The sequence below is a fragment of the Panthera leo genome, chromosome A3 (genome assembly GCF_018350215.1).
Source record: "Panthera leo isolate Ple1 chromosome A3, P.leo_Ple1_pat1.1, whole genome shotgun sequence".
Classification (NCBI taxonomy): Eukaryota; Metazoa; Chordata; class Mammalia; order Carnivora; family Felidae; genus Panthera; species Panthera leo.
The window spans coordinates 78,881,788-78,896,458 of NC_056681.1; the positions used below are offsets into that span (position 1 = coordinate 78,881,788).

The following is a 14,671-nucleotide window of genomic DNA, read 5'->3' on the forward strand; positions in this document are numbered from 1 at the left end:
TTTATAGTTTCACCATTTACATTTAGGCCTTTAGTTTAATTGGAATTTACCTTTGGATGTAGCATGTGGTATGAATCCAACTTTTTCTCCGGCTAGTCATAAAAGGGAATGGGTTAACAAAATCCCTTCTCTCTATGTATGGGGAAATTATTTTGGTTTTACCTTCTCCTTAGCACAATTTCCTTGGAAATGTATTAAGATAAATATAGAATGCCAACTACTTACCCAGCAACATTTTTGTGTTGTACCAAAAACAAAAAAACAACACAGGCTTTGAGAATTCTCAGAGAAAGGGAAGACTGTAACTGAGCTTGTTCCTCATTGCAGAGACTTGGAACCTACCATCAGGGATTTTTACAAGATAGTGGTTCCTGTGGCACATGAGGCTTACCTAAGGAGAATGCCCTTCTCTACATGATCTATTTACTATGGTATATCCTGCCAAGCTAAGTGACCTTTGTGCTGAGCTATATCCTTTTGGGTCTTGTGAATGTCTGCTGGGCATGCAGGGTAGGATGGTAGTCTATTTTTCTAACCATTACCAAATAATCTACATCTTCCCCCATTTCATTACATACCAAGTTCCTATAAACATGAAACTTTGAGGCTCTCCATCTTCTATTGATATATATCAGTTCCTTTCTTTCCCAGTACAACACTGTCTTACTTAACGTTACTTGGTAATATGTCCTAATATATGATAGGTGAATCTATTTTGCCCTACTTTGTGAAAATTACATTAGCCATTTGTGGGTTTTTATTTGGCTTAAGTTATAGTATCAGTTTATCAAGTTCCCTTTTTTAAAAAAGCTGCTGAGATTTTGGTTGGAATTACATTGAATATAGAGGTTAATCTAGAAAAAATTGACAAACGGTTAAATCATCCCATTCATGAACACAATTTCCCATTTTTTCAGGACATTATGTGTATGTGTGTTTGTTGGGTTTTTGTTGTTTTGGCTGTTCCTAGGGATTTTATAAATTATGTTGCCATTGACAATGGTGTCCTATTATTTCTGGTACAGAGAAATGTACTGAACTGGGTATGTTGATCTTGTATTTGCAGCTTTGAAGAATGCTTATTAGTTCTAATATTGATTCTCTTGGATTGTCTATGTAAATGCAAATAATGACAGTCTTATCTCTTCCTTTTTAGTCTTTGTGCTTAGCATTCTCTTTATTGCCCATCTGTTTTTGACAGTGGCTGTGGTAGCAGGCATTTTTATTTTTTCTACCTCAGATTCTAAAGTTGCTCTATTAAATGTGATGTTTGCTGTGAGACTTATGCTAGTCTTTTATCCAAAGAAGTTCCCTTTTATTGCTGTTTTAAATCTGCATTTGTTTAGATTGTCTTTTGACTTTTCACCTCTAGTAATAGTAATTGATGAATAATATTGATTTTCTGATATCAAACCATTCTTGCATTCCTTCTGGGTACTATTTTTTTTCGATGAAATAATTTGTTTTACCAAAAAAAATACATTTATATATGTATGTATACATATATACGTATACACATATACATATATGTGTGTGTGTGTGTGTGTGTGTGTGTGTGTGTGTGTGTGTGTAAGATGATTAATATAAAAGTGAGGTATTAGCAGGGCACCTGGGTTGCTCAGTGGGTTAAGTGTCTGACTCTTGATCTCAGCTCAGGTCTTGATCTCAGGGTCGTGCATTCAAGCCCCACGTTGGGCTCTGTGCTGGGCATGAAGCCTACTTAAAAAAAAAAAAAGTACTAGCATGCAGAAATCTAGCTGTATACAGAAGGTACTATTGCTGCTGTTTGATAAGGTGTCCCGGGAGAAGATAAGCTGAAAAGACGCACTGGATCATAGTCTGGCTTCAGTTTCTCTGAGAATTTACAAGAACCATTTCTGGAGAAATCATTGGGCAAGGTCCTGAGCAAATCTTAGGAAACCCAGGGTTATCCACTGTTAGTGTATTTTGGAAAGTACCAACTACTAGAACTGAATATCTGCCTGTAACACAGTCCAGGGGAGTGGGGTGCTTAGGCTTTTCTACTTTTAAGTTCCCTGTGGCCATCCTTCAATCAGGAGTAGATCACTTGTGTGTTCTCAAATGATCCAGGGAACAGGACTTGAAGGAAAAGGGCAAGGACTTCATCACCATGCAGTTTAGCTAATCACATACAGCTAATAATCTGGGCCAGGCTTACCCAGGCTCTATCACATTAAAAATAAGCTGTAACATGGGGTGCCTGGGTGTCTCGGTTGAATGCCTGACTTCGGCTCAGGTCATGATCTCACTGTGAGTTCGAGCCCCACATCGGGCTCTATCTGGGCTGGCAGCTCAGAGCCTGGAGCCTGCTTTGGAGTCTGTGTCTCCCTCTCTCTTTGCCCCATCCTTGCTTGCACTCTCTCTCTCAAAAATAAATAAGCATTAAAAAAAAATTTTTTTTTTAATAAGCTGTAACAGAAAGCAACATTATGTTTCTCTTGAGTCATTCCACATAAGAGAACTGGTGGTTCTGTTTCCAGGTTTCCATCTTCCTACATGGTCTTTTTCCCCCTGTTGTATATCTTTGGTCTTTCATGACAAATCTTTTCCTCAGGTTTCTGCTGAATTTTGGTTGTTTGCTTATGTTTAAGAATAAGAGACCAGGGGCATCTGACTGCCTCAGTTGGTAGAGCATGCAACTCTTGATCTCAAGATCCTGAGATCAAGCCCCACATTGGACATAGAGCTTACTAAAAAATAATAATAAGAGAGTAAACAGCTAATTGAAGATCTTGAACAGGCAGGTCGGGCTGGTTTGCGAAATATGTTAAAGCTAGTTTGGAGGGCATGCATAGGATTTGCTAATATTTACCTGAATTCAACTATCCATCCAGTCTCAGACAAAGTAAACTACCAAACTTAGAGAATGTTCAGAAAAACACCAGAAATCACCTTCACTGTAGGTAAGCAATCCAGTGAGAGTGGAGAGGGGCTGGAAAACTACATGTGTATAATTTTTTCTTATAAAATCACTAATCAGCTAACACTCCTTCCCTGAGAAGCAGTAAGAGAGGAAGGGAAGGTGAGAAAAAATAAGCACCGGAGTGTCACTCTTGAGAAATACTTCCATGTGGAAACGTGGATTAGGGAATTATGTTAGACTGAAAAGTACATTAGATTGAACTTGTATTTTTATTTTATTTTTTATTTTTAAGTAATCTCTGCACCCAAGGTGGGGCTTGAACCTATAATCCAGAGATCAAGAGTCACATGCTCCACCAACTAAGCCAGCCAGGTGCCCCTGAACTTATATTTTAAATTTGTCTTTACATTTGCTTTTTTTTTTTTTTTTTTTTTTTGGTCTCTGCTCTTTCTAAGTGTACTATGTTTAAAATCTCCATTTGATAGCTTTTCATGGTTTTATCAGTTTTTCACATATTTCCACTACCTTACTACAAGTGTTGTACTTAAAATTTCTTTTTTTATAGATCACATTTTTTTCTTCAGGTTTTTTGTTTTGTTGTTTTTTTCTTTTTAATTTTTGCTGCAAAAAGCTTTATTGTTTCCGTTTGGTCCATGGCTTGGGACAGGGCTCCAGGGTGGTTAAAAAGCTGCCTGGTGGCTGCAGGGAGAGGCTCAGGCACAAGCCCTGGTCCGGGGGTTGCAGGCCAGAGAGGTCCTTCAGAGGCTGCCAGGCTTCAAAGGCTCCTAGTCGCGCTTGAGGGCCAGCCTTTAGAAGAGATACTCGCCCAGCCCAGCCTGGGGGCTAGCCCGCCTACAGGGGTGAGTCAGGTGGTTGCCCATCTTCTTGATCCCCTTCTCATCTTGGTCCTCCAGGAAGTCACAGAGATGGGGGTCTGCGTGCGCGGAACCGAGGGCATGCAAAGCCAAAAGGGCCTGGTTCAAGTTCTTCTCCAGAACCGGGGCGGCTTCCTTGGTGTCCAGGGTTTCATTACACTCTTCCTGGAACAGCTTCTACCTGGTCCCGGTCCTGGAAGAGGGTACAGCTGCCTCGTTGACTTTGCACCTTCTGGGGACGCTCCGCACCCTCGCACTTCTCAGCCAACACTCGGAAGTGGCCCACGCCCTCCAGAGCCCCATTGTCACAGTCGAAATAGAAGACCATAGAGGTAGGTGTAGGAGGCCTGCAGATGCATGTTGACCAGGAGGTTGACAGCCCCCTCCACCTCGGTGAAATAATTCTGAGGAATCCAGGGAGCTCACAGTTAATGAGTAATAAAGAGCTAAGCTCAAAATAGGGTGTTGGCCAGTCCCAGAGGCAAAGGATGGCTGAGAAGATGGCTCCAAAGGTTGTGACTGGAAAAAGGGTTGGAGGGTGGTCGGGAGGCTGGTAGAAGGGGCGTCCCTGCATCCGTTCCATCCAGACACTGTTGAAGCAAGAGACAGATCCTCAGAAACCGCCAGATGCATTGTCTCTTCGGGTTTGAAACCTATACATTTCTATTTTTATTCTTGTTGTGGTTACTTTTTAACCCCTAATTATGTTTATGTTTCTCTACCAGTGTTTAAAGTTATCAATATTGAAGTCTTACAACCACACAAGAATGTTGGCATGCTATCATCCTCCCTGCTTTCTCCTCCAGACACTTCTCCCTACTGGTCCCCTGCCCCTATTCCTTCACCAATGTCAGTATCCCTTGAAGTTTTATTCCAGATTGTTATGGTTAATTTTTCATATTTGATATTTGCCTAGTTGAAGAAATAACTTGTTTGAAGTTACTATTTTTCCTTCATATATATGTTTTATCCATTCACATATTTTTAACTATGAAACTAGTAAAATCGCATGGTTTTAGAAAATCAAATTGTGATTTAAAAAAAAAAGGAAATAAAGTAGTCCCCTACCTTACTCCAGGTTCCCAGAAGCAAACACATTTAGCTTTTCTGCTACTCTGCTTTTACCTTATTTCTAAATAATGTGCTCATCCTGTATTTCTTACAATTTTAGAGGTTGTCTCCTCACCCCCCATGGAGAATTTAACTGCTTTACACTACTATCCCACATTTTCTCTGCAGCCATTTCAGACTCAGAGATGGAAGTTTTGTGTCAAGATTGGCAAAGCAGCCACACCAGTTCTGGAGCACCCACCTGTACTGTAATTTGAGAGAGAAATAAACTTTTATTGTGTTCAAGCCACTGTATTTAGGGTCTCTTTGTTAAAGCAACTTAGTCTGTACTAAAACTGATAGAGGGATGAGCTTCTGAACATAAAAGGGTTAGACTTGGTGAGGAAGGGGAAATAGATGAAAGTTTTAGATACAATTACCCATTCTGCATAAAAGGCCTTAGGAAGGAACATCTGTACAATGCCAAAGATCCTTCCTTGGGCAAAGGTCATTGAACCAAATGAGTTGACCTTGGGCAAGTCACTTGAACTTTCTCTAACCTTGGAATAAAAAGATTGAAGAAGCCCATCTATCAAGGATTCTTTCTTGCTCTGTTATTCTGTAAAGGGATATTGTTCTCGAAAAGACTAGAGAGTGATGAGGAAAGCTTCAAACATTAAGTTCCTGAATTGATCATTTAGAGATGGTATAGTAGTATGTGGATCTACATCAAGAGCAAATGTTGTGAATGGGGTCCAGGAATAGAGCTCTATTCTATCTCCGCTTGCAAACTGGTTGATTCTTTTTTTTTTTTTTTTCCAATATATGAAATTTATTGTCAAATTGGTTTCCATACAACACCCAGTGCTCATCCCAAAAGGTGCCCTCCTCAATACCCATCCCCCACCCTTCCCTCCCTCCCACCCCCCATCAACCCTCAGTTTGTTCTCAGTTTTTAACAGTCTCTTATGCTTTGGCTCTCTCCCACTCTAACCTCTAAACTGGTTGATTCTTAACTGACTTCATTCCTTTTTATCGAACCTTGCTAAAAGCAAAAATTGTCAGCCAATATGAACTTAGATTTTGACCTTTTCTAAACTCCTTTCCTCAGAGCTGTAGGCTTGATAATCTACCTTTCAAGTTAACACAAGTGACACTGCCCAATACACTTGGAGTTACCAGCCTTCCAGCCTGCAATATGCTTCTACCTGCCAATGCCATACATAGCTTAGATCTTTGTAATTATAGCACACCCCTTTCAGGGACCAAGTTTTCCCTTTTAGGGACTACTCTAAGCTTCTGTAACAAACCAAAAAAACAACAGTAGCTAAAGAAAGATAAATACTTTTTCTCATATAACAGTCTAGGGCCTGTTAGGCAGCTTCTCTTCACAAGGTAATTAAATTCAAGGCCAAGGTGCCTTCTATGTTACTGCTCTAAAAAAATCTCATGAGTCCTTTTTTTATTTTTAAAGTAACATTTACTTTTTAAAGTTTATTTATTTTGAGAGAGAGAGCACGCTTGCATGAGGGGCAGAGAGACAGGGAGGGAGAGAGAAAATCCCAAGCAAGCTCCACACTCAGTGCTGAGCCTGATGCGGGCCTAAACCCACAAACCATGAGATCATGACCTGAGCTGAAATCAAGAGTCAGACACAACTGACTGAGCCACCCAGGTGCCCCTCTCATGAGTCTTTCTAATCCTCATGGTTTAAACTGGCTCACCACCATCACAACAGAGTTCAGGACTAGGAGAAAGAAAGTCAAGGGCAAGTAAGAGAAGCAAACAGCTTCTCTTTAAGAATTTACCTAACTAGGCGCACCTGGGTGGCTCAGTCGGTTAAGCGTCCCACTTCGGATCAGGTCATGATCTCACGGTTCCTGAGTTTGAGCCCCGTGTCAGGATCTGTGCTGGCTGCTCAGAGACTGGAGCCTGCTTCGGATTTGGATTCTGTGTCTCCCTCTCTCTCTGCCTCTTCCCCGCTCAGGCGCTCTCTCTCTCTCTCTCTCTCTCGAAAATAAACATTAAAAAAAGTATTTACCTAATTAAATACAGAGCTTGCCTAACTTCCGTGTCTCTGTGGAATAAATATAATAAAAGATTTGATAGTAAAAATAGCAAAAAGTCAGAGTTGATACAATTAGAAAAAACTGACAGCCACTCAAATCATCAGATCTCATTATAGTAATTTACCCATTTGAATAGAGCTTTATTTTTTCTGTCCTTTCTAACATTTAGTTTTAGTCCTCAGACTAGACACATTGCAAGTGAAAATTAAAAGTAATTGACATGGAAGCACCTGAGTGGCTTGGTTGGTTAGGCCTCTGGCTTGGGCTCAGGTCATGATCTCACAGTTAGTGGGTTCAAGCCCCACATTGGGCTCTCTGCTGTCAGCACAGAGCCAGCTTTAGATCCTCTGTCTCCCTTTCTGCCCTCCTGCCCCCCCCCCAACAAACATTAAAACATATTTATAAAAAATAAAAATTAAAAAAAGTAATTGACATGGGGGGGCACCTGGGTGGCTCAGACCATTAAGCATCCGACTCTTGATTTCCTCTCTTGATTTCCTCTCAGGTTGTGATCTCACCATTTGGTTCATGAGTTCTAGCCCCATAATGGGCTCTTCCCTGACAATGCAGAGCCTGCTTGGGATTCTCTCTCTCTCTCTCTCTCTCTCTCAAAATAAATTTTAAAAAAGTAATTGATGGCACAAAAACAGACACCCAGATCAATGGAACAGAATAGAGAACCCAGAAATGGACCCACAAACATGGCCAACTAATCTTTGACAAAGCAGGAAAGAATATCCAATGGAATAAAGACAGTCTCTTCAGCAAGTGGTGCTGGGAAAACTGGACAGCGACACGCAGAAGAATGAACCTGGGCCACTTTCTTACACCATACACAAAAAATAAAATGGATGAAAGACCTAAATGTAAGACAGAAAGCCATCAAAATCCTCAAGGAGAAAGCAGGCAAAAACCTCTTTGATCTTGGCCGCAACAACTTCTTACTCAACACATCTTCAGAGGCAAGGGAAACAAAAGGAAACATGAACTATTGGGACCTCATCAAAATAAAAAGCTTCTGCACAACGAAGGAAACAATCAACAAAACTAAAAGGCATCCGACAGAATGGGAGAAGATATTTGCAAATGACATACCAGATAAAGGGTTAGTATCCAAAATCTATAAGGAACTTATCAAACTCAACACCAAAAAAACAAATAATTCAGTGAAGAAATGGGCAAAAGACGTGAATAGACACTTCTCCAAAGAAGACATCCAGGTAGCCAACCAAACATGAAAAATGTTCAACATCACTCATCATCAGGGAAATACCAATCAAAACCACAATGAGATACCACCTCCCACCTGTCAGAATGGCTAACATGAACAACTCAGGCAACAACAGATGTTGGCGAGGATGAGGAGAAAGAGGATCTCTTTTGCATTGCTGGTGGGAATGCAAGCTGATGCAGCCACTCTGGAAAACAGTATGGAGGTTCCTCAAAAATTAAAAATAGAACTATCCCACAACCCAGCAATTGCACTACCAGATATTTATCCAAGGGATACAGAGATGCTGTTTTAAAGGGACACATGCACCCCGATGTTCATAGCAGCAGTATCAACACTAGCCAGGGTATGGAAAGAGCCCAACTGTCCATCAATGGATGAATGGGTAAAGAAGAGGTGGTATATATATATACACAATGGAGTATTACTCAGCAATCAAAAAGAATGAAATCTTGTCATTTGTAACTACGTGGATGGAACTAGAGGGTAATTATGCTAAGCGAAATTAGTCAGAGAAAGACCAATATCATATGACTTCACTCATATGAGGAATTTAAGACACAGATGAACATAAGGGAAGGGAAGCAAAAATAATAAAAAACAGGGAGGGGGACAAAACATTAAGAGACTCTTAAATATGGAGAACAAACAGGATTACTGGAGGGGTTATGGGAGGGGGGATGGGCTAAATGAGTAAGGGGCATTAAGGAATCTGCTCCTGAAATCATTGTTGCACTATATGCTAATTTGGATCGAAATTTAAAAAATAAAATTAAAAAAAGTAATTGACACATAGTAGTATTTACCCTACAAGACTGAGACTTATATATCTTACTTGTTTCCCAGTAATAGTAGTTACCACAGTAACACATGTGGAACCTATCAATGTGAATGAACACTGAATTTCTAAACCAGAGCTATTTACGTTTTTCAAGAGATGCCTCCTGATAATAATGACAACGCTTCACCCAAGATACTTCTTGTGTCCTTCTAAATGATACAACTTCACCATTCTACCTAAGCACCTATACCAAAGTGACCTATACCGCCAACTATTTCATCCATGGTTGATCCGAGTTCTTTTATCTCCCTTGTTTCTATTTCCTCTAGAGTCAAGAGTTGGTCACTTAAGATCCGGTCGGGAGGATCTGGTTGCTAAGAAACAAGACGCTGGGGGGGGGGGGGGGGTGAAGACGCTGCACTGCGACAAGCCCAGGAGTGAAAGCGAGAGGGGGAAGGGAAAGGCAAAGGCACTGGGCTGAGGCCGCTAGCTGCAGCCGCTTCTCTGGCCACCCGTCCCAGCCCTGCAGGAGCTAGTTGTTCATTGGTTCCTCCGCTGTAGCGCTGGCCTGTGATTGGTTGGACGGCGTGGGGGCCGGCGGTACCCTGCGAGCAGGAGGGGGCGATGCGTGTGAGTACCGTGGCCATGCTTGCGGGCCGGGTAGCTGGAGCTTAATGGCGCGAGGACAGTCTGTGCCGGCCGCTGCAGGTGACAAAGGCGTAGTGAGGGCCACCGCGGCCCCGAGCAGGTGAGCGAGACGTCGAGGGGCCTGGGGTGCCGGCGGGGGTGGGGGTGGGGGGACGGGAAGTGCGGCAAGGGGCGGTACCGTTGGCAGCCAGCGGCTTCACGCCGCGGCCTCCTCCTCCGCCGGGCCGGGCCGGGGTCGCGTTAGCCCAAGCGCCCCCGAACGTCCCCACGCCCAGCCTGCAGCCCGCCGGCCTTCCCAGCCCCAGGTCCCTGCCGCCTGTCCCTATCGCACCACCAGCAGAGGGTGCCCCGGTGTCCGTCCGCCGGGCCGCGCCCTGTGTCTGCCAGCATCTTCCCTCAGCCTTGCCCCCCTGCCCGGCGCCTTTGTCAGTCCCCAACCCGCTCCACGCCCGGGGAGTTTCTACCCCTACGGGAAAGGCGGGGACACCACAGGCTGGGGAACTCTGAGGACGCTCCTCGCGGTGAGGTCTGCGCCCAAGGTTTGCACGGCTTTGATCTATTTATCCTAGGTTGCAGATGTGATTTTTTCGTTCACGGTGAAAGCCAACTGCCTCGGTTCTCATTTGTGGTCAGGAAGCGTGGACACAAGTCTTCTCCCCTGGAGCAGGATGACTCTGTTCTCTCCCGATCTCAGTTACGCCAAAGGCCTTTGACCTACCTACCCTACCGGCCCCTTCGTTTAGCGTCTTTTCTCTACCTAAGGAAAAAGGCTTTGTCTACAAAAGCCTTTTTCTATTTGGGGAAAAAAAAAAAAATCAGATGCCAGTGGTGGACTTCCATTTGGTCTTAATTAATTAGATTAGTTTTATTAAAACATTTAAATAAACCAAGATTGTGGGAATGGGGTGGGGGGAGTAGGACGCGAAGAGTTCGTAAAAAGTGTAGTGCATTAAATAGAATGTTTATTTCTGGTAAATAACACGTTTGACCTTAAGCATTAATTAACATTAAAAAAATAATTTATCGGGGCGCCTGGGTGGCTCAGTCGGTTAGGCGGCCGACTTCGGCTCAGGTCATGATCTTGCGGTCCGTGAGTTCTAGCCCCGCGTCGGGCTCTGTGCTGACAGCTCAGAGCCTGGAGCCTGCTTCATATTCTGTGTCTCCCTCTCTCTGACCCTCCCCTGTTCATGCTCTGTCTCTTCCTGTCTCAAAAATAAATAAACGTTAAAAAAAAAAATTAAAAAAAATAATTTATCATGAATGGAACTAGATTTAGTAGTAGTGTAATTTGAACTTCAAATTTTTTCTTATTGCCACAGTTTTTGATAAGTCTGTACTTTTCTTTCCAGAATGTAGTGCACTATGACAGATATTCCAAGAGAATTTATGAGAATATCGTGTATATTATAAATGAATATTACATGTGAAATATATACAAAAAATTTTAAGTATTTGATATGGACAGTATTTTTAATTAGCTAACAAGTGCCAGCACTTTGCAGGCCACAATAAATATTTTAGAACTTTTAAATGAATATTTTTGAAAGTGAAGAAAAAAAAAAAGCACCCAAATCCTTGCCCTGAATTGTGGATTAGACTGTTTTCTACTGAGGTCCAAACAAATTATAATGAAATACTCTATGTTCTAACATACATTTCAAATTGTGTGGTATGAAAAGTGACAATGTGCTAGGCATACAAGTGGAGAATAAAGCTTTGTAAAATCTATGTTCACCTGGGCTCCAAGAAGTGTTTTACAATTATTAAACTGCAGTTAGCCCTTGAAAATGCAAGGGTTGGAGTGTTGACCACCCTCAGTCGAAAATACTCATGTTAACTTTCAACTCCCTCACAACTTAAGCACTAATAGCGTACTGTTGACCACAAACCTTACTGATAACATAGTCTATTAACACGTATTTTGTATATATATTATATACTGTATTCTCACAATAAAGAAAACTAAAGAGAAGAAAATGTTATTAAGAAAATCATAAGGTCAGCTGGGACGTTTGGGTGGCTCCGTTGGTTAAGTGTCTGACTTCAGCTCAGGTCATGATCTTGCAGTTTGTGAGTTCAGGCCCTGCGTCAGGCTCTGTGCTGACAGCTTGGAGCCTGGAGCCTGCTCTCGATTCTGTGTCTCCCTCTCTCTCTCTGCTCACGCTCTGTCTCTCTCTGTTGCAAAAATAAACAAACATTAAAAAAAAGAAAATCATAAGGAAGAGCAAATACATTTATAGTCCAGTATTGTACTGAAGGAAGTCTGAGTGTAAGTGGATCAGTACACTCAAACCTGTACTGTTCAAGGGCCAGTTGTACTCAATAAATAACAATTATTATGTGTGTTCTTCCTCTGCTCCTCCATGGCTCCCCTGTGCTTTGGTTCTCAGCAAATGATATTAAAATTACCTGTTTGTCTGCTAATATCCCTCACCAGACCATAAATTCCTTGAGGACAGGGACCATGCCATATTTATTTTTGTATCCACAATGCTTGGCACATAGTTGAATCTCACTAAATGTTTATTGAACTACATTTATTTGGGAAGCTTTCTAGAGCCCTTTTTCTTGGTGATTCTATTGCTTGAAGATCTTGGACTCCCTTGGTCACTGGACATGTCATTCAAGGGCTCCTGGATTGAATTAGAGGATGCGATGGGAGGACAGATGGGTGGGGAGCCAGGTGAAGAAGCAAGGGAAGCCTCCACGGGGCAGGAGTGACTGCGTACGTGCGTGTAGGTGCTTTTTATATTTGAGTGGCAGGGTGTGTTTGGATGTGTGTAAGGATTAATCCTTATCAGGCCAATTGTCATGTTTTTCCTGAAGACAAGGAAGAACACTCCAAAAACTCAAATTTCTAGAAATAATACTAATTACAATTGTTGCTATAATCTTCCCACAATTTATAACTAATAATCACATAGCATAATAACAATGATTATGCTTATCCTATCATGTCAGATTAACTTGTTTTTAAATTTCATTTGATTACATTAGTAAAATTTAAATATACTCAGTCTTCATTGTTTGTAGGATGGACATTCACTCACAAAAGAATAAAGGAAATATTGCTCAGGACTAGAATGAAATTATAATTCTTTTAATGAGCTTTATTTTTTTGTTTGTGTGTGTTTGTGTTTTATTTGTTTTTTTTTTACAGGTAAACTCCACCATCTGTGAATTGCCAATCAATGTACAAATAAGGCACACTTATGGATTTTTTTAAGGAAGATATATTGTATTCAACTTCCCCCCCCCCCAGTGTTTTATTATGAAAAATTTTAAACATATAGCAAAGTCAAAAGAATGTTATAGTGAACACCTGTGTACCCACCACTTCTACTACCATTAATATTTTATTATACTTTTTTGTCACATAATTTATCCATCTGTCCATCCACCAATCCATAATATTGAAATGCTATAATATTTGAAGAGATTTGAGCCGTATATTCCATGTGCATTTTAGGTCACTTTTATTCTTCCTTTATAGGTAGCATATAATTCTTAGGAATAAATTGTAACTGATTTATAATGTCCTAAAAACACTTGGATTTCATATGTAAATAAATCTATTTGTCTTTATTTCTAGTTCCAAAAGATGAGTCGTGGATATTCAGAGAACAACAATTTCTTGAACAATAACAACCAAATGGTGTTGGACATGATCCTTTATCCATTAATTGGAATCCATCAGACCATCAACTGGGAAACTGTGGCAAGGCTTGTGCCTGGGTTAACACCCAAAGAGGTAAATAACCATCCTCTAGATAGCTCCTGGAAAAATCAGAAAAAGTGACCAATTTAAAGAAACAGCTAGTGGGGCACAGTCAGTTAAGCATCTGACTCTTGATTTTGGCTCAGGTCATGATCTCACGGTTGGTGAGTTTGAGCCTGGTTTGTGAGTTTGAGCCTGGTTCATGAGTTTAAGCCCCATGTGGGGCTCCACAGCACTGACAGTGCAGAGCTTGCTTCATATCCTCTGTCCCCCTCTTTCTGCCCCTCCCCTGCTCACACATCAGCTTGCTCGCTCACTCTCTCTCACTCTCTCTCAAAAATAAATAAACTCAGGGTGCCTGGGTGGCTCAGTCGGTTAAGTGTCTGACTTCAGCTTGGGTCATGATCTCACGGTTCATTAGTTCGAGCTCCGCGTCAGGCTCTGTGCAGACAGCTCGGAGCCTGGAGCCTGCTTCTGATTCTGTGTTTTCCTCTCTCTGCTCCTCCCCCACTCATGCACGAGCTCTGTCTCTCAAAATAAATAAACATTAAAGCCTTTAAATAAATAAATACATACATAAATAAATACATAAACTTAAAAAAAGAAGAAACGCTACTCCTGAAATCATTGTTGTACTATATGCTAACTTGGATGTAAATTAAAAAAACAAACAAAAATTTAAAAAAAGAAAGAAATGGCTACTAAGAGAAAAACATTTGAATTTTACATATACATATGTGTGAATACTGAATGTGCATATGATATGATTTGACTAGATACAAACTGCATAAATTATTATTTATGTACATTACCCAAACACCTGGTACATTAACCCACCTGGTATGTAAATTCAACCAATTGTTTATGTAACAACTGAAAGTTCACTAATACATAAATTTAAGTAACAAAACTGTTACTGGAAAATTATGGGTAGATAAAATTTTTGTAAATCAAGTCATATGTTATTAAATCCCTAATACTATGCTTCTCAAATTTGAGTGATGGACAGATCTTTTTAAAGGAAAACCTTGAGAACTCCCAATGTTGACTTAAATTATTTTTTTAATGTTTATTTTCTTTATTCTGAGAGAGCATGAGCAGGGGAGGGACAGAGAGAAAAGGAGAGAATCCCAAGCAGGCTCCACACCATCAGCACAGAGCCTGACATGGAGCTTAATCTCACAAACAGTAACATCAGGATGTGAATCAAAATCAAGAGTCGGATGCTTAACAGACTGAGCCACCCAGGTGCCCCTTAAATTATTTTTATTATAATGTAAATAAAATGTCCACTAATAATACTAGTTGTAAACACACCTATACACCCATAAACCAAATTTGCATATTATAGACACAAGTGAGAACTAAAAACAACACAATTCAAACTAAAATGGTTAGCTAGGGGTGCCTTGGTG

General features: G+C 41.0%; 1 protein-coding gene and 1 pseudogene across 2 annotated transcripts in view; one reads left to right on the forward strand and one right to left on the reverse strand.

The window, feature by feature from the left end:
• Positions 1 to 3,669: 3,669 nt before the first annotated feature.
• On the reverse strand, positions 3,670 to 9,537 carry LOC122215235 (annotated as a pseudogene).
• Positions 9,525 to 14,671, forward strand: part of SANBR (SANT and BTB domain regulator of CSR) — a 55,497-nt gene continuing 50,350 nt past the window's right edge. Inside the window, exons 1-2 of one of the 2 annotated variants that reach the window (XM_042932361.1) lie at positions 9,525 to 9,638; positions 13,131 to 13,289. In XM_042932361.1, the coding sequence (XP_042788295.1) occupies positions 13,140 to 13,289 (150 nt within the window). In that variant the 5' untranslated portion in view covers positions 9,525 to 9,638; positions 13,131 to 13,139. Of the gene's footprint in view, positions 9,639 to 9,721; positions 10,078 to 13,130; positions 13,290 to 14,671 lie in introns of those variants that run through there. The other variant, XM_042932362.1, reaches the window with a different exon arrangement.